Source organism: Vanacampus margaritifer, chromosome 16, assembly GCF_051991255.1.
Source record: "Vanacampus margaritifer isolate UIUO_Vmar chromosome 16, RoL_Vmar_1.0, whole genome shotgun sequence".
NCBI lineage: Eukaryota > Metazoa > Chordata > Actinopteri > Syngnathiformes > Syngnathidae > Vanacampus > Vanacampus margaritifer.
The window spans coordinates 9,177,086-9,196,326 of NC_135447.1; the positions used below are offsets into that span (position 1 = coordinate 9,177,086).

A 19,241-nucleotide genomic window follows, 5' to 3' on the forward strand; every position below is an offset into this window, starting at 1 on the left:
AGTTCAGCAGATGCATTGGGGAGCCATCAGAGGGTTACTCACCAAGCAGCGCGACCCACTAAAATGTATTAATATCCTCTCACCACCTTTTAAGTCACCTCAAAAGGGCAGCTAGGCTATTTCTGTTGTAATTGTTGCTCAGCCTCCATTTCTTTCCATCCTGACCTCTTTCTTATCTGCCTAAACTAGTTGCTGAAGGTCACCCTGCTGTTCCAGATTTAAATTGCATAATGCTCTGACAGAATGAAACCGGGACAGCGAGGAGCTCGTGGTGCCATAGCGACGTGACTCCCTTGAGCTCACGGCATCTTTATGTGTACCAGGAAGCAGAGTTGCAAATACTCAAATAAGAATTTTTTTCTCCCCCCCCCCCAACCCATCTCAACACATACAATAGAAATTCACAAAGTAGTTGGAATAATTTTAATTATTAAATCCTTAACACATTTTTAAAATGGTACAATGCAGCAAAACATTCTCGTTTTTTCCCCCTCCTAAATCAGCTACAGTTGGCAAACATTCCCCCATTCATTGCTAAGTGCATGGTCTTTATTTCTATCTTAAAGTCTACTCAGGTGCACATGTCAAATTATACAAAAACTTCAGCTCTCTCATATTTTACATCAACAACAATTGACAAGTTTTACAGCAACTCTCAATCCACAAACTGTACAATCACACAATCAACAATCTGTGTTTCAAATAACACAATTCAAAATAGGGCAATTTAGAATTAAATATTAACGAATGCGGACAAAGATTTAAAGAGGGATAGCATTACTTTTAGCCTTCAATGTACAAATCTCAAATGGGCTTTGAGTAGAAAACATCAACTAAAAACATTTTAAAAATCAAAATCTCAATAATTAATTACAAAAATATTGACTTACACATTTTTTGTCCAAACCTTTTTTTTTTTAAAGGACAGAAAAGGAGCTGGCATCATTTATTGTGATCACATGACTCCTTCTCCATGGTTTTAGATTGACTGTATGTATAAAATAGGGATTATGTACAGCATGTGCACAGTGCTTGAGTGTGTATTGCATATACTGTATATGGATAAATAAGAGCGACATGTCAAGGGGATTGGGGTCTACGGCGTACACATTTGTTTGGCCTGCGTGTGGGCGCAAAGCCTTGTTTGCAGTAGCACTTGTATGAGCCCACAGTGTTCACACAGCGAGCGTTCTCGCACGGACTACTGCGAACTCCTGGTTCTGCACACTCGTCGATATCTGAGGGGGGTTAATACAGCAGAAATAAATATGAAATCCATGTTTTCAGAAAACAGTTTTGTTAAACATCTACAACTATTAGTCTATCTAACTTCAATCAATGTACAATATGATGAAAGTACATACCTATACAGCGGGTGTGGGAGTGGTCCAACCTAAATCCTTGGTTACATTCACACATGGTGCCCAGATAGGAGCGCACACAGTGGCCATTTGCACAGCTGCATTCGTCTGAATCCTCCTCTGAACTGTCACCTGTGAGAGAACGTTTTGAAAACATGTAGCGGATAGAAAAAGAAGGTTGGCAAGAAATACAGTGAAAGAGTTTTTCTATTTTCTATTGTATGGAGGACCAACACTGCCAAAATTCTAAAAATAATAAATTACTAAATAAATAAATAAACATGACTAGAAGTGAAAATAAAAACAAATATTAAAAATATAATTACAAAATTAAATACAAATAAATTTATTTATGTGTTTATATATATATTTTTTTTCCCCTCATATATATATATATATATATATATATATATATATATATATAATATATTTTCCCTTCATATATATATATATATATATATATATATTTATATATATTTTTTTTTTCAAATTATATTTGTTTATATCTGTTTTTATTTTTCACTTTTAGTCATGTGTTTATTTATTAAGTCATTCATTTATTTTTTAATTTTGGAAGTTTTAGTCCGCGATAGCCCATCCCCAAAATCTTGCCCAAATCTGTGAGTACTTTCAATTTACTTCAACTTAGTTCAAAGTAATACTGTAATATAAAACAGCAAATGACAGAATCAGCTCCCCAAAACAAATCCACAAAGCGATGAATTTGTGAATGTCAAACTGCAAATATGCAAGATAACATAAAACGGTGTGAACGGCGATATTGTGGCGGAACACTGAACGCTATTTAAAAGCAAAGATGTTGGTGGTAAAGTTTCAACCTGGATTATAGTGAGCGAAAGCTGTCAGGATATCCTGCTCTCCGTCTGACTCCGTCTCCAGGTGCATCTCGCATAAATGGTTGAACATTTCTGCGTACAAACAAGAAGAACCTTCAGGAAAACTCACGGGGACAGCAGCACGGCAGCGTGACACTGACTTTTACTAACCCGAATTCCTCGGTGGGCAAGTGTTGCACTCGGGCCCCCAGCCACGGCCGTAGTGGCAGCAGCATTCTGAGTAAGTCACCAGCATGACGCTCCTTGGATCACTGCAGATCAAACCCTCATCCACCTGCAGGAAACACACGTCTTTGTGGGCTGCGGTGCGATCTGGGTAAAGAAAACAGTATTTAGGCATGATAACATACAAAAGTCTTTATTCTGCAGTACAGAGTGAGTACAGAATTTATTTTTGTAATGGTCTGAAATCCATGACTATAAATGCATGGCTTTCATTCATATACAGTTCTGCTTGTGAACACGTCTCTAGGCTATGTAATATTCTTCATTTAGTAAATGGCTCACCTCATTAGGCACACCTGCACATTCTAAAAAGAACCAGTTCTGGTATCATAAAAGATTCCTTAATAAAGATTTTATTTGAGAGGTAGGCTATTGCTTTAACACAATATTATTGTATTTGTACAGATATTTATTACCTTGTTTAGATGCATTAAATATAAATGATGTCAAGCAGTTATAACAATACAGTGTTCCCTCGCTGTAACGCGGTTCCCTTTTTTACGGCCCCGCTGTTTCACAGATTTTTTTAAGTGCAATTTTGCATGCATTTTTTTTTTTTTACGGTAATGTTCTTATTTTATTACATTCATGAGGGTTTGAACATTAAGAATGTTTAAACAAGAGAGAAATGTGAGAAAATGTAAATGCCTCATTGAGAAAAGCGTATAAATTGTGTGGTGAGGGGTTTTAGAGCCTTAAAACATTTATAATAAATAAAGCTAACTACTTCGCAGATTTCATTTACTGCGGGTATTATTCTGGAACCGAACCCCAGCAGAAAACGAGGGAACACTGTATATAACAAACAATAATTGTGTGTATATTTAGAAGACTTGCCTACAATGTTCACATAGTGCAGCTAAATATTACTGTAGCTAGCTATCGAAAATTTGATTTAGCTAGCTAGCTTATATATTTTTAGAAGCCATCTTAAGCTAGCTAGCTAAACAATATATGACCAATGACCTTATAGTACAGGTAAATATTATTTTGAGATATATATATATATATATATATATATATATATATATATATATTATTAGAAGCTAGCTAGCTAGCTAATATTTAGTGTGTAGTGTTTAATCAGTGTTAATATGATTATTTCTGCTTGACATCATGTATATTTAATGCATCTACACAAGCAAAAAATAATAATCTGTCCAAACGTGTGTAAAAATAATACCTCAGGATATTATTAAATGGATTAACACATTTACTAAATTTGGACAAATTACATGGAGCACCGTGATGCCAAGTGTCTTTAGGGATTTTTTTAAAAACTAGCTGATACTGATTTTACCCACCGTCATAGACGCACTGTTTGAGCGCCGCACTGAAGGTGCGAGGAGGGTCACAAAAACAGTGAAAGGAGCCGGGCGTGTTCTCACACCTCCCATTCTTACAGTACGAGGGATCCTGGCACTCATTCACATCTGCAAAGGGCACCACAGACACTGGTTACAGTATGAACATCTGTTTTGGGCCAGCTAGAATTGGCAAAGTGGTGGACACAGAAACATTTTAGTTTAGCAATGTGGCATAACAGTCCTGCAATAAATACCAGTTATCCTGTCTGCGCCAGAAATGTTGTTTCAGTTGCATAAACACCACTAGCAATATTTCTAGCAGAAATACTATATTGCATAACATACAATACAATGGACGTTTTGTTACTTTATTAAGTGCATTTTGTATCAGTCTCAGTCAACCAAAATCTCTCAGGCAATCAAAATGGAGCATTATCGTTTGGAAAAGCAGATTTGTTTTATACACCTCTTGTATTGGTTCTCATTTGATTTTGCTTGTGCAGGGGTACCCAATGAGCTGCGTTTTTATAACAGTATCCACCTTCTTTTGTGAATGCTAATAAAAAGAAAAAATACAAGGTGTTGATGGAAAGAAATAGTAGATTGATATTGACTGTAGAAAACTGCACAGAAACGTCATTGCTGCTTTTCGCTCCTATATAAAACTGTAGGGCCAGCTGAGTATTTGATTGTTTTCTCTTGTATAATCCTAACTAATCCTACCTCTCACCCTCCTGCAAACTGCTGTGGTAAACATTGGGTATCACAAAACGGCTGAACCAAATTCATCCATAATAAATAGCAATGGTGCCTCACAAACAACAAGCTGGAAACTTGACACCCAAAGACCGGCTAGCTTTTTAATCGACGCTCAATATTATACATAAAGAAACCCTTCTTTTTTTTTAGTATCACAAATCACAAAAACATAATTAAAGCACAACTACAGTGTATAACAAGGAATTTAACAAAAGAGCCTTTCTTTTCTGTCACAACAGAGAAAAATGATTCACTTTTTTCTAAAATTGCTATTTTGACAAAACTTTTAAGAATATTCAGTTATTAATGTAAGTTTTCTAATGGATTATGATTTGTGTTCTAGTAAAAATTGAATTATTAAAGAAAGGATTGCAGTTCTTATATTATGTAGCCAGGTGATTATTACCCTCTCCTGCTCCCTCTAGTGGTACTAAAAAAAAACACTGCCAACTAACAGTTCAGTTATATTTCACTTTTAAATTCTTATGTGTTTCAGTCTTTAGGTAAATTTTTTATTTTAATTTAACTATTAAGTACAGTTTTGTGTTTGTTTGTTTTTACCAAGCCATGTACAAATATGAGCATAGCAATGCTAGGAAAAAAATTGTTCTCCTCCCATTGCCTACAAACTTGTTTTCACTCAAAATGGAAAAGTGAAATCAAAGTACTATTTTCTCTTAAATATGGTTCAGGAGCAATTCCCAATAAAAATTATGCTGTTTTGTTATTGCTGGGGTGTGAACATGGTGTACATTCAAGGTTGTACGAATTTCCGCCAGCTTTCTTCCCCATCAGTGAAACCATTAATTTCTTCTTTGTTTTGCCATAAGCAAATATTGCCAACCATGAATGGATGCTTTCTATAAGGCGCGTCTGCACTCACCAGCCTGCTCCTCAGGAGTCACACAACGGTTGCGGTCGTTAGCGAGGGTCCAAGGCGGGGAGCAAATGCAGTAGTAAGACCCCGGAGTGTCCACGCACCGACCGTTCTTGCAGTTGGCTGTGTCCTCACACTCATTCACATCTGCACAATAAAAACACACATCATCATGACGAGGTCTTTGGGAGAAGATTGTAGCTTACTCACCTGCCACTGCTGCTATCACGCATTTCTTTTTGTTGGTGTCCGGGGTCCACGGTTGCTTACAGTTGCAGTAAAAGGACCCTTCGGTGTTGACGCAATGGCCATTTCTGCACAGAGACTCGTCGTGGCATTCATTCACATCTGAAGGAGAAAATAGTTACCACCGGTAATGACTTTGATACGATACCACAGTAGAAAACTAAGACATTTACCAATGCACTCAAGCAGGTTGCCGTCATAGTAAAAGCCCTGTTGACAGTAGCACTCATATCCCGGCTGCGTGTTCTGACAGCGACCCTTTTTGCAGATTTCATCAGCAAATAGAGAACACTCGTCAATATCTGCGAAGGAAAGGTGTACAAGTCTCATAAGTGACAGTTAATCGCAAGATTGATGTTACAGATGAATAAGAAAAGTGCAGCAGTGATGACATATCTACCTTGGAAGGCAGGCCGGCTATACATGATTCCTTCGTCATAATACAGACCTTGCCCGTGTGGACACAGGAAGTGGAATTCAGCTGGGTGGATAAGAAAACAAAAGCGTAATTAACACATTCATTATAATGCACTCATCAAATATTCCCAAAAATGCATATTAGGTTGGTTAATAAACTAGAATTCCACTGTTCAATCTAAAAACAGTTGGGTCAAAAATTGGACCGACCCACTAAATTGGGTGAATTTGACCCAACTTTGGGTTGTTTTGTACAAAAATAAAACTCACTGTAAAATAACAACCCAAAAACTGTGTTGTTTTATACAAAACAATTCCGAAAGTTTGGGCTGTTCTATACAAAACAATTCCGAAAGTTGGGTCAAACTGACCCAAGTTAGCAGGTCGTCCAAATTTTGACCCAAATTGGGTTGTTTTTGACCCAGCAATTTTAAGAGTTTATACTCTAAATTCATTCAAATTATCAAAATGATGGTCAAATGATTAACCCACAAAAAACTGGGTTGATTTGTAGATTATTGATTTAATACGACCCAACTTTTAAGGTTAAATATTTTTGAGGGGGTTAAATAACTCTAGGTTGGGTCGGTTCATTTTTGACCCAATTAAATTGGGATGTTCAATTAAGACAAAAAGTTGTGTCGTATGAATAACCCACAAAAAATTATATATATATGTGGTTGCTTTGTGCTTTATTAATTAAATTTGGGTTAATATTTGGGTTATTTCATTAACCCAGAAAGTTGGGTAACCCACAAAATAATTGTTTGTGGGTTATTCCTTTGACCCAACTTTTGGGGCTAAATAACTCAAAAAGTTGGGTAGGTCCATTCTTGACCCAATTGGGGATCATTTTTGACCCAACTGTTTTTAGAGTGCACAGCCATGTACCAGGCATCCTCCAGAGGAGCCAATGGTGAGCATGTTTTGGTTGTACCTGAGTGAGAAACAGGACACGGGTAGATCTCACAGTGGTCTCCCCATCCGACCCCGATGGAGCAGCAGCACTCCTGCTTGGTGACGTTGGTGGCCAGGACGCTGTCACAGAACACGGTGTCGTCCAGATTCAGGTAGCACTCCTTCTTCTCATCTGCTACCATCTGAGGCGCTGCGAGGTGGCAAATATTATGAGAGGTCAGCATCTGACATGCAAACAAAAGACCTTGGAAGCATAATGCTGAGCGAGACAATGATGTCATAGCATTGCTGTAAATTGATTGCACTTTTTACAGTCAACAGACACTTTATTGATTTATTTCTAATTCAGCTTGCCAATGGCATCTATTCACATTCAACCCCCACAATTACTGTGGGAATTTCCATTTTTAGTCCTCAAAAGGAAGTAGAATTCTCTGTAATTGGTCTGAAGTGAGCTGATCCTGCGTCTGGAACTGCAGTGGGAGGAATCAAATGTTCCGGCGGGCATAAAGCTCAAGGATGAACACGGACATCAAGAAATGCAGAAAGAATGAGAGGAAGCTTACCCTCGCAGCTGTGTTTGTCTTCTGAGAGGACGTAGCCATGATGGCAGGCGCACGCGTACGAGCCCGGCCTATTTTCGCAAGAGCCGTACGGCTGGCAAAGACTCCAGTCCGATGCGCATTCGTCAATGTCTGAAAAGAAAATAACACGTGATCTAACTTTGTGATTCCAATGTAAACACCAGCCGAAAGAATGTTTTGGTAGATTAAAGTAAAAAAAAAAAAAAAAAACACTGTCTTATTGGTATATTTGCTCAGACATTTTAAAAATAGGCATGGACTCATAGCTTGGAAAATCACAGAAAACAATGACAAATCTCATGCATGTTTACACAAAAGCCCACAAATACAATCCATTTGAATCCAGATCTTGCATTCCTTGTGATAAATAATAAATAAATAAACCAGGCAGCATGATGACACTCCTTTGGGATTTGAGCAGACTGACCTTGGCATCGCCGGCCTCCCACCAGCGTGTAACCCTTCTGGCACTCGCAGGTGTACGAGCCCATACTGTTGATACAGCGGCCCCTTTGACAGTTTGACGGCCTCTCGCACTCATTGATATCTGGAGAGACAACGGCAGGGTGTAAATCATGCCTCCAGAAACTGAGCTGAGCAAAGTAAATGATGAACTTTTATGTACGCCATAAACTATTCCATGTCAGTGTTAGAAAAAAAAAGGGGAGGTGAATAATTCATGCCTTCGCAGTGGCTGCCTTCCTGCGTGCGCTGGTAGCCCGGGTAGCACTGACACTGGAAGGATCCCTCAGTATTGATGCAGCGGCCGTACGCGCACAACCTGACATCCTCGCACTCGTCGATGTCTGAGTGCCGTAAGAGGAACAGGGGTAACATGTGTAAAGGTCATTTGTCATTACGCTTCCACCTCGAGACGACCATTAAACGATTAAATGCATTATGATTGACCAAGGAGGGCCGGATGGTGATGTCAATTCACTAATTAGACATGACCTCTTTTCTGGGAAATAAATCTCCTATAAGCACGAGTGACGCACTCTTGTGAGGTTAACGTTCCCAATTTGACTGCACATAATTTTAATGCACACATAGATGCTTAATGTCTACCAATAAATTTGAATATAGAAAAATTAGGCACCTAAGCTATTATTATTATTATGTCAGTAGTCCAATTCAAAAAGTGAATCATATACAATATAAGTAAAATCATCAAAGAGGAAGTCAAGTCAAAAATGTTCTTCCAATATTTTCTATACAGCCCCACTAGTCTAAATATGTTATTCTGATTAACATTCTATTTGTGCAATATGAATTAGCAAAAATCTACCCATTTGCATTCATATCAGGGCGGCCAATTTGCCACATGCTGTCTACTGAAAATGACATCACAGTTGCTCTGGGCTCGGGTACAGACCAATCACGGCTCACCGTTTTTCTGAGTTTGGTCATGTGATGTTGGCCAGCTGAACTGTGATTGGTCGTTACCTGAGCTCCGAGCAACTGTGATGTCATTTTTAGTTGACAGCAAGTGGCAAAATGGCCACCCATGAGATGGACACAAACTTTTTGATGCTTTATTCATATTCCACAAACACAATATTAATCAGAATACCGTGTTCAGACTAGTTAGGCCGCATACAACATGTAATTTATTTTTATTTTTTTTAAATGGCGGGTTTTACTCCCACTTCAAACACATAAGAATATATATTTTTCAGAAAGCCAATTTCTATTTAAAACATATTTTTTTGATTCAAACATACACATTTTATCATGATATATTTGACTATATGTAATGAATCAAACTTAAAATTTTACTCACTATTCCATAAGTGTAAATCAACGCAATGCCGCATATCAAAAAAATGGTGTACCAACCTAAAACATGGCAAACATGTCACATAGCATGTATGATTTTGTAAGAATTGAGTTGTAAATTTGACCCAAAAATAAAAGTAAGTACATTTTGCATTCAGCTACAGAAATATCAATTCCTCCCCATCCCTCAAAAGACTCACCACTGCAGCCTTTGCTGTCAACAGATGGGAGGAAGCCCTCATTGCATAAGCAGCGGTAAGTTCCAGGCAGGTTTTCACATCTCCCATTTGGACAGATTCCAGGCTTCTGACACTCATTTATATCTGGCGAACACACATTAAAACAGGCTGTTAACTAAAGTTTTTTTTTTTTTTGGGGGGGTGTTTCAAATAAAGATGTAAGTGAATTTATCACTCACCATAACAGACGCCAGAGAGGGCCTCGTGACCCGGCAAGCAAGGAACACACTCGTAGGACCCGGGTGTGTTCTCGCATTGCTCATTCGGACAAGTGTCAGGACTCAAACACTCATTTATATCTAGAAGAAATTCATATCAAAAGAATATAAATCGTCATGCATAATGAATGTTTTCTTTTCTTTCTTTCTTTACCTTCACAAACAGGATGACGGTGTGACCTGCTCTTAAAGCCGCTGTGACATTCACATTTATAAGACCCGGGCAAGTTAACACAATGGCCTCCAGCGCCACAGATGTCCCGCTTGGAGCATTCGTTCACATCTGCCAACACAGAGAAGCAAAGTCACGACCTGTAAAAAAAAAAAAAAAAAAAAAATACATGGCCATAACTCAGCCTGACTTACCGACACACTTTAGCCTCCCATGCTGCACCATGTGTTTGTAGCCTTGGCGACAGTGGCATTTGTAGCCACCGTCTGTGTTGATGCAAAAGCCTCTGCCCTGACCGCAAGGCTCAGACTCGCATTCATTATCATCTGGACAGGAAGGAGCAATGGCCGCGGATTACTTTCGACATACGCTCTGACTGCAGCCATACAAAAATGATGTATTGAAAGTTCTGCCTTTACCCAAACAAACAAGAGCAATTACAGAGCACAGCACTCCGCCAAGAATTAACATTTATCATCTGCAAAATCAACGTGCAAATGGCACAATGTAGAATCTCAATACCCTAAACGAGGCTAAGTTTCACACAGGCATAAAATGTAGCAGTGATCCTCTAAAAGTGCCAAAAAAATCATAGAAAATGATCTGATGAGATTAGGCAGGATTTGATGCTTTCCCACAGTACATTTTTAATCTGGTTTAATATACAGATTAATTTTGATTTGACATTTTCTGACCATGCATGCACAGTACATTGATATGAGATAGAAATACATTTTTGTATGTTCCTTTAAAGGGTCAACCCAAAATTATTCTTTACAATAATATGTTCTAGGCAACCGCTTTGTGTTTGTGGAAATGAATTATTCAGTAAAATCCACCCTTTTTTTTTATCCATCTCAGGGGGCGGCCATTTTGTCACTTGCTGTCGACTGAAAATGACATCACAGTTGCTCAAGGCTCAGTCGACCAATCACGGCTCAGCTTGCGAATGTCACAGGTGAGCCATGATTGGTCATTACCTGAACCCCGAGCAACTGTGATGTCATTTTCAGTCGACAGCAAGTGACAAAATGGGTGGATTTTACTGCTTAATTCATATTCCACAAATGCAATATTAATTAGAATGCTGAATAGTCGTGGTGCATATACTTATAGTGACTACTCTCGAGGTGCTTTTGAGCAAGGCGTCACTCCCCATCACTCTGATATTGATGTGGGATGAAAAATGGTGGGAAAAATATCATTTCAATTGTTTTAAAATTCAAATTAAAGGGGAAAAAAAACATTTAAATCTGTAAAAAATCAAACTCACCTCGATGACAACAAAATCTCCTTGGTATAGGTAAAAAACACATTACTTAATTTATAACTGTTACAAACGTCTGCTGTAGAATGAATACTGCTCTAATGATGGAGTTAATCAAAACTAAGCATCATGATCTTTTTTTCTGCAAACTTCACATATTTTCAATAATGCAGCCTTTGTATCGGATCGCAGTAGATTATGCAGTGTGTTTCCTCATGAAATATTCAAAGCAGCACCCATTAATTAACTCCAAACTAATGAGAAAATGCAGCTTGAAAAAAGTAAGGACACAATCTGCTAGAAGCAAAAGGACATGCATGCATGTTTCCTCAGACGGTACAACCCAAAAAAAGGTCCAGGTGTGCACCTCCTTTAACCACCGCCGTCCCTTACCCTCACAGATGTTCCTCTGCGGGCTGAGACGGTAGCCAGGGTGACAGTGACAGATGTGGCCGTTCGGGCTGTTCTCACATTCTCCGTGACCACAAATGTTCCTGCTTAGCCTACATTCATCTGTCTCTGCTTTAGGGAGGGAACACACAACAAACTAGTGGGCCAGCATCTGCTACTGGAGATCCATGCATATACACTCACAGGGCACCTTATTAGCGAACACTTTTGCTAGTACTCTAGGAGGACAATTTGATTCCAGTGCAGATTTACGATGGCAATGATCTGCCACAAGACATCCTAAAGGATATTTATTGAGCTGTCATGACTGCGGAGACTATTTGAGCCAAAGAAATATGTCTGCTTCACTATTTTCATTCAGAACGTACCATAACTTGATCAACATCCTGAATTATTAATAAACGAGGGATCGACTCATGCTTTCTCATTCCTTAACGTCAAATTCTCAAACAACCCTATGAGTTTTCTGTCACCTGTAGGCTACCTCGAAACTTTACGTTCTCACCCAGAGTACTACGGCTACAGTTTCTTAAAACATTAAAACCAAGCCTGTGTGGACCCAAATAAAGCGACAGGTGAGTGTATACACATCCAGTGTTAAAACCTTTTGTGGTTATCACTGGAAAGTAGACATGAACTGAATTCTTAAGCCTAGCTTACTAACATGTTAAAATGTTTCAAAAAAAGGTGCAAGTAGAACAAATAAAGCATAGAAAGCAGAAATGAATGAAGAGGTCATTAGCAACATTCCATTAGCAGCCTTGCCCAAAGCAGTTGCCACTTTGCAGAGTAAAAACAACAACAACAACATAAAACAACACTTATAGACAAAAGGGGTTTGCCATTCATATTTGTGTTAATACAAAACAAAATGGCGTCTGCTTCTGTTAAAGTACAAATATTGTTGTGAAGTTTGTGAGTCGAGTGTGCATCATAAATGCAGTTGAGCCAACATATTTTAATACAAAAACAGTAAAACACAGAGAATCGCAACACTACCTAAAGACTTGTTTAGTGAAATTCATGAAGATTTAGCTTAGTCCTAAAAACAACTCATACACATGCTAACATTAAAGAATGTATTAGTAGAATTAGCTTCTCATTTCTACTGGCCTAGAAGTCATCAAGTTCTTTTCTATCTATCTTTAGGATGGAGGGCACTGAATAATGAATTTGAGGTTTGCAGGAAACTCACGTGAGACTTTAGTTTGGGTTCCAAAGGGGTCATTCCCAGGGGTCATTCGGATGATTGTCGGAGGGGTGGGTTTGATAACTGCCGGTAAAACAGATTTAAAAAAAATGAATAATGACAACAAAAACATTCATGTGCATGATTGTACACTCTGTATATTTGAAGTACAACAAGTCATAAACTTGTAAAAGCAGATAGGGAATAAGTGTGATTTTTTTAAATATGTTTGATCTCCTACAGTCTGCCAAGGTAAAAGCGTCCTGTTTCTAAACCTCCTAAAATTATAACAAAACAATTATCATGCCACTCAAATGGAAAATGTTTGCTTTGAAAAGTGTGTGTATAAGTGTACACGTAGAAAGGTAAGCGTGGACGTAGGCAGTTTACCAGGAACACGAGGACTGTGAGAGGTGGTTGGAACCTGCTGCACAGCAGTTGTTGTCTCTAGATGAGAACAAAAAAGAAATATTAGAATTGGGATTGTGCTTGCAAGTGCCAGTGTTAGTAAGAAGAGACTTTATTTACCTTCCTTTTCAGGCTTGCGAGGGTAGGGCATCGGGGGGAAGGCAACCGTTTCTGTAAATGTTTTGAGAACATATCCTTTGCCAGCAGGGCAGATCTTACTGAAGGCCACTGAGTATCAAGCACAAAGAACATTGCATTACATGTATGCTTATTAGCATGTAGCTGTATTGAGGGAGGTGTTTTAAAAACACTCTAAAAATAGTTGGGTTAAAAATTACCCAAATTGGGTCAAAAAGGGGTCGACCCAACTTTTTGGGTAAATTGAATCACCCATGTTATTTACTGTATTTGACCCAACTTTTAGGGGCATATTTAATAACCCAAAAAGTTGGGTCAAATAAAAAAAACTACAAAAAAAACGATATAATAGGGTTGCTATGTGGATTATTAATTTAATTAGATTTTTGGGTTAAATAACACGAAGTTGGGTCGGTTCAATTTTGACCCAAATCAATAGGGTTATTTAATAAGGGTTAATAACTCACAAAACAACCCAAAAATTGTGTTGCTATGTGGGTTATTCATTTGACCTAACTTTTTGGTTTAAATAACTCAAAGAGTTGAGTCTGTTCATTTTTGACCCAAGACAACCAAATTAACAAAAAGTTGGGTCAAATGAATAACCCACAAAACAACCCCAAAATTGTGGATTATTCATTTGGCCCAACTTTTTGGGTTCAGTAGCTCAAAAAGTTGAGTCGGCCCATTCTTGACCCAATTTGGGCTATTTTTAACCCACCTTTTTTTTCTCGAGTGTACTTTGTTGACCTATTCAGTTAGATGCCAATATGTTGCAAAACAATAAAGTTTTATAAACATATTCAACATTAATCAAATACCTCTGCATAAACAAATGAAGGACTCAGAATAAACTGACACCAGCTTTACAAAATATAATAATAATAATAATATGACATTTTCTAAGCCATGAGCAGTGCGTCTCACTGGTGTCCTCACCTGTGCCCACCTGCGGACAGCGTTCACAGTTGCGCCCCCAGGCTTTGCCCACCGTGCAGCAGCACATGTCCTTGGTGAGTTGGGTGGGCAGGGCATGCTCGCAACCCCTGACGTCGGACGCCATCCGGAAGCACTGAGCCAACTCCACTGGAGACGGAGAACGGATCGAGCTTTACCGCGATGAGGACTGAAGTGTTTTTTTTGCGGTATATCAACTCACCAACACATCGATTCCTCTCCAGGACAAAACCAGCCTTGCAGGAACATTTGAAGCTTCCCAGAGTATTTAAACAATCTCCATTCTGACAAATACCCTGCATGGAACACTCGTTGATATCTTCAAGGCCGGGCAGGATGGGAGCAAGAACATGAAAATGTTATTTAGATACGCAGTAGATCTGATTTCTATTTTGGACAGCAGAGAGCATAGTTTGAGTAAGTTATAACCTATTTCGGGTCAATCTCCTATTTGTTCAGATTTAAAAACCTAAAGAAATAGCTAAACGGGCTCAGACTGTTGCCATCATTGAAAAAATTCTTAACTCATTCACTGCCATTGACGGCTGTAGACGTCAAAAATTCATTTGATCTATTTCTATTAGTTTAACATTTTCCCCACTTTTGTTAACAAGAGTTATGAAAACCTAGAATTTTTTTGTTATATTAGAACAGATATAAAATCTGTGATTAATCGTGAGTTAACTAGTGAAGTCATGCGATCAATTACGATTACAAACTGTAATCGCCTGATGCCCCTCATTTTTAATAATCTTTTCTTAAAAAAATGTTTTTTAAATTATTTTATTTTTATTTGTTTTAAAGAAAAGATTATTAATAAATTAGCGGCGTCAGGATTTTTATCGTAATTAATCGCGTTACTTCACTAGTTAACTCACGATTAATCACAAATTTTATATCTGTTCCAAATGTACAAAAAAAATTCTAGGTTCTCATACTCTTGTTAACAAAAGTGGGTAAAAAAATGTTAAACTAATAGAAATTATTAAAATGAATTTATGACGTCTATAACCGTCAATGGCAGTGAATGAGTTAAAAACGGAAATAGGAGTTAGAAAGATGAAAACGAATTGTTCGTACAGCGTCAAACAATAAAACACTGTCTAAACTTTAAAAAGGGAAAGGAAAGCACTGTAAAATAAAGGAAAAAATAAAATAAAATAGAGATAAAAATAAGTCAGCAGGTTAGACAGTGACTAGTAAAGCTCCATTGCTCTTGAATGGCCTACCCCATAAAAATAAGAGCAATTACCTCTGAAGAAATGTTTATGTCCCAACTTGTGAATTACTTCTACATTATCACATCATTTCATTAGGGTTCTTGTAATGCATCGAAATACCTTTAGAAGCGGTATTATGCACTGCACTTTTTGTAATTCAGAATCTGTGGACTGTTATACATTACCTGAATTTTTTTTCTATTTGTGGATCGTTGTTTATAAAATGATTTAAAAATAATATTTTTATAATTTTTTTACTATGCAATACTCACTGTGATCTTTTTTAATCTTGCACACAAGAGACACTTTCTTTTTAATGAAAACTAATACTACTGTAAGACTAATAAAACTGAAATAAAAACTAACAAAAATAAATAAATTAAAAAAATAAAATAAACCTCCTCTGAAAAAAAATATTAAAACTAAATAAAACTAAATAAAATAAAATAAAATAAAATAAAATAAAATAAAATAAAATAAAATAAAAACTAACTATAATGAAAAAGTCAACGCTACCTTGACAGTGTGTGCTGTTGAATCTTTTATAGCCTTGCGGGCAGGTTGATCCGTAATCTTCTACAATTGTCTGCTTGACAGAAGCATCTGAGGACACAGCAAAGCACACATGCTCAAACATAGCATCAAGAGACCTTTCAAGAATAAACCTTTAACTGACTCATTAACACCTCTCAGTTTAGTCTCTGCATAAAATGGAGCATAAAAGCATATTGCTGTGCACCGAGACGACAATTAAGTCAATTTCCCAAAATAATCAAATTACCCCCAATAAAATGTTTCAAGTTTGAGTTTAAATGGTAAAGAACATCTTGAAAAAACAAGCCTCGTTTTAGCACCAGCGTGTATTTTTGGCACCATGTTGTTACGACGTCTGAGAAATTGCAGTTGTCAAAGCCAGTGAAAGATTTCTGGCCACATTTTACAGCTAAACAAACTACTTTGTTTCTCCTTTGCTTCTCTAATGATAGCTTTTACGAGCCCTTCTGCTCAGTAAATCCAGTCCCACAATACAATGAACACGTCTTGAAATGTGGCTTAAAAGTTTAACAATGCATTAGTCTCGTTTGTCATGAGTTTCCAGCCCAGATGAATTTTATGTAACAAAAAGGCAGTAAAACGATAAGAAGCCGTTTTAGACAGCTGTGGGTGGACGGAACAGGAATAATTTGAATGTAAACTGGGGAAAAAACAAGATCAGAGTTGTGAATAAGAGTTAAAAATAAAATAGATAAAAGAATATGGATGGAACAAAGCATGCAGGACTCTGGGCTGTAGTCTAAATTCTAACCAGACGTACAGTATCGGGTTTTGTCAAAGGCTGTATTGTGTGACTCAGTGCTGAGAGCTGGAATAATAGTTGAGTGGAAAGAATGCGCAGCCAACATTTTCTTGAAATTCAACCTTGGGCGATGTGATGACAGTCCTGCACTGGGCAGGCCCGTAGGAACATGGAGATGTAGAACAGCCTTATTTTCCACATTCTCCTCCTCTGGCTCACTGTCTGCGGGTGTGTCATTCCTATAATTGAATCTGCTTTCTCCTCCCTAACTTTCATGTACGGTGATATCAAATCCATATTTCAAAGTCGGAAGGTGCAACTTGCCGGGGATGCCTGACATTTTTTGGCCTGATAAATAATCATTTGTTCCCAGGAACACACAAGATGCGGATAAGGAGATGGATTTGAATACATACTTTTTTTTTTTTGCACGCATAGTGAATACTGCTAAGCAACAAACAACATATTGATTTTGGAATGTACCTAAACAAAAAAAAATCATCAAAACTTATTTGTGTACGGTACTAGGCGTCCCGAATAAATATTTTTTTTAGAAAGGAAAAAAACTCACAAATTTTCAAGAAAAAACTTGAATATTTGTGACATCATAAAGTGGCAAATTTGCACGGACTTCCCCCTCCAAAATTTATGAGAAAATAAAATCACACATTTTCATGAAAAATAAAACGGAGAAACTTGCGAGAAATACATCTACCTACACTCTAAAAAGAGAATTTTTGACCAACTTCATTGAATTGCTTCAAGTGGTAACACAAGATTGAATTAAATGAATCCAAAATTAATATATTAGATTTAATGAACTCAAGTGATTAAACTTAATGACCTCATAATTAATTAAACTTAATATATTGACTTTAATTAATTTAATTCAATTCAATTGTATGTTACCACTTGGTTCGTCAATTCTCTTTTTAGAGTGTACTCGAATGATTGTGCCAAGTCACAATTCCCAATTGCGCAAAATGCCTACGGTGGAAAAACTCGTTAAATTGTACTTTTCAGTCAGGTTTTCAAGTAAGGAGATAGTAATTGCGTTAGAGATTAACCATATCATAATAAGAATTTCCACTTTGTAAAGGCACGGCACTTCTTCTCGCAAATTTGCCACTTTATAATGTCGCTATTACGCAAGTGTTTTTCCCTGAAAGTTTTACCCACTCAAAAAAAAAAATATATATATATATATATATATATATATATATATATATATATATATATATATATATATATATATATATATATATATATATATATATATATATATATATTTATTTATATGTGGCCCTAATACGCCGTCGTAGTGCAATAACAACATTTATTTATATGGAATTCTTTTGAGCTCACTGGACACATCCAGTACAATTGTTTTTATTTGGCTACCTTATTTAACTGCAGTGCATGAGAAGGGCAAACTAGTCCCAAAAGAATAAACACATTGTTAAAGGCAGATTTTTGATCCAGAGCTCATTAGACTGTGGTGCACCTAATGCCGTTGCCAGCCAGTGTATATTTTTTGCTATGCTGACTGGAAAAAAAGAAATATTATGGAAACTATGCTTTTTGTCGTTTGTAGACAACTCTCTGGAGTGCCTGCCCACTCATCAAGTGTGAAAGTTAACAACCAAATATATCTGAAGTTATCTGCTTATTTCTGAAAATATATGCCGTATGTGAGCAAGCTGTCCTGCACAACGTTGGAGCTAATTAAATTAACCACTTCTTCTTCCTCCTTGGGGTGTTTTAACAACACATGTCACAGACATGCTAATTATGCTAATAAATGCTAATTGAACTTACAAGCAAGGATCTATACCTGGTAAATTAAATACTTATAGAGTGGTAGAACCATGTGATTTATCCCAGCCAATGAATGTCCTGATGTTGCTTACTTGGCAGTTTGGGGCACTGGTAACACTTGTTTTGCCCCCATGAGTTGCCCACGCTGCCACAGCAGTCCTCCTGGTTGGTCAGAACAGGAAGCGGGGTGCTGTTGCACTAAAGCCATGAGTCAAATGATTAGAAGCGCAATCTCTTGAGTCTCGTCTCCATGTCTGAAGTCTTGTGAGTCAACTCACGGCTTGCTTGGGGGTGGTCTCCTGGAAGCAACGCCCCTTGGGCTTTTGTCGTGTGGGCGGAAAGCGCGGCCCCGTCTTCTGGGGAGGTTTGCTGTCCGCTTGGTCCACAGGCTGAATGACCACAGACGTTTCTGGTGTGTGCTGAACACGCACGTTTATCTGCACTGAAAACAAACGAAGGACATTAATTGAGGCCAAATTATTACTTTCATTATTACACTTATTGAGTAAGATTTTTTTTTAAATAATTATTCTAGAGTATATCATTGATACTGTCAGCATACATATTTCATTACAGT

General features: G+C 37.5%; 1 protein-coding gene across 11 annotated transcripts in view; it reads right to left on the bottom strand.

Moving 5' to 3' along the window:
* Window positions 1-409: 409 nt before the first annotated feature.
* The window catches only part of ltbp3 (latent transforming growth factor beta binding protein 3), a 38,591-nt gene continuing 19,759 nt past the window's right edge, over window positions 410-19,241 (bottom strand). For 8 of the 11 annotated variants that reach the window (XM_077545774.1, XM_077545773.1, XM_077545772.1 and 5 more), the window contains 26 exons: window positions 18,943-19,106; window positions 18,757-18,862; window positions 16,066-16,152; window positions 14,532-14,648; window positions 14,312-14,458; window positions 13,355-13,462; window positions 13,217-13,273; window positions 12,833-12,910; window positions 11,620-11,748; window positions 10,154-10,285; window positions 9,942-10,070; window positions 9,749-9,868; window positions 9,531-9,653; window positions 8,235-8,357; window positions 7,979-8,098; window positions 7,534-7,662; window positions 6,987-7,157; window positions 6,033-6,113; window positions 5,806-5,934; window positions 5,597-5,734; window positions 5,393-5,533; window positions 3,748-3,876; window positions 2,369-2,530; window positions 2,201-2,290; window positions 1,365-1,493; window positions 410-1,238 (listed from right to left, as the gene is read on the bottom strand). In XM_077545774.1, coding sequence (XP_077401900.1) covers window positions 1,081-1,238; window positions 1,365-1,493; window positions 2,201-2,290; window positions 2,369-2,530; window positions 3,748-3,876; window positions 5,393-5,533; window positions 5,597-5,734; window positions 5,806-5,934; window positions 6,033-6,113; window positions 6,987-7,157; window positions 7,534-7,662; window positions 7,979-8,098; window positions 8,235-8,357; window positions 9,531-9,653; window positions 9,749-9,868; window positions 9,942-10,070; window positions 10,154-10,285; window positions 11,620-11,748; window positions 12,833-12,910; window positions 13,217-13,273; window positions 13,355-13,462; window positions 14,312-14,458; window positions 14,532-14,648; window positions 16,066-16,152; window positions 18,757-18,862; window positions 18,943-19,106 — 3,197 coding nt within the window. In that variant the 3' untranslated portion in view covers window positions 410-1,080. The remainder of the gene's footprint in view (window positions 1,239-1,364; window positions 1,494-2,200; window positions 2,291-2,368; window positions 2,531-3,747; window positions 3,877-5,392; window positions 5,534-5,596; window positions 5,735-5,805; window positions 5,935-6,032; window positions 6,114-6,986; window positions 7,158-7,533; window positions 7,663-7,978; window positions 8,099-8,234; window positions 8,358-9,530; window positions 9,654-9,748; window positions 9,869-9,941; window positions 10,071-10,153; window positions 10,286-11,619; window positions 11,749-12,832; window positions 12,911-13,216; window positions 13,274-13,354; window positions 13,463-14,311; window positions 14,459-14,531; window positions 14,649-16,065; window positions 16,153-18,756; window positions 18,863-18,942; window positions 19,107-19,241) is intronic. The other 3 variants (XM_077545765.1, XM_077545768.1, XM_077545767.1) reach the window with 3 other exon arrangements.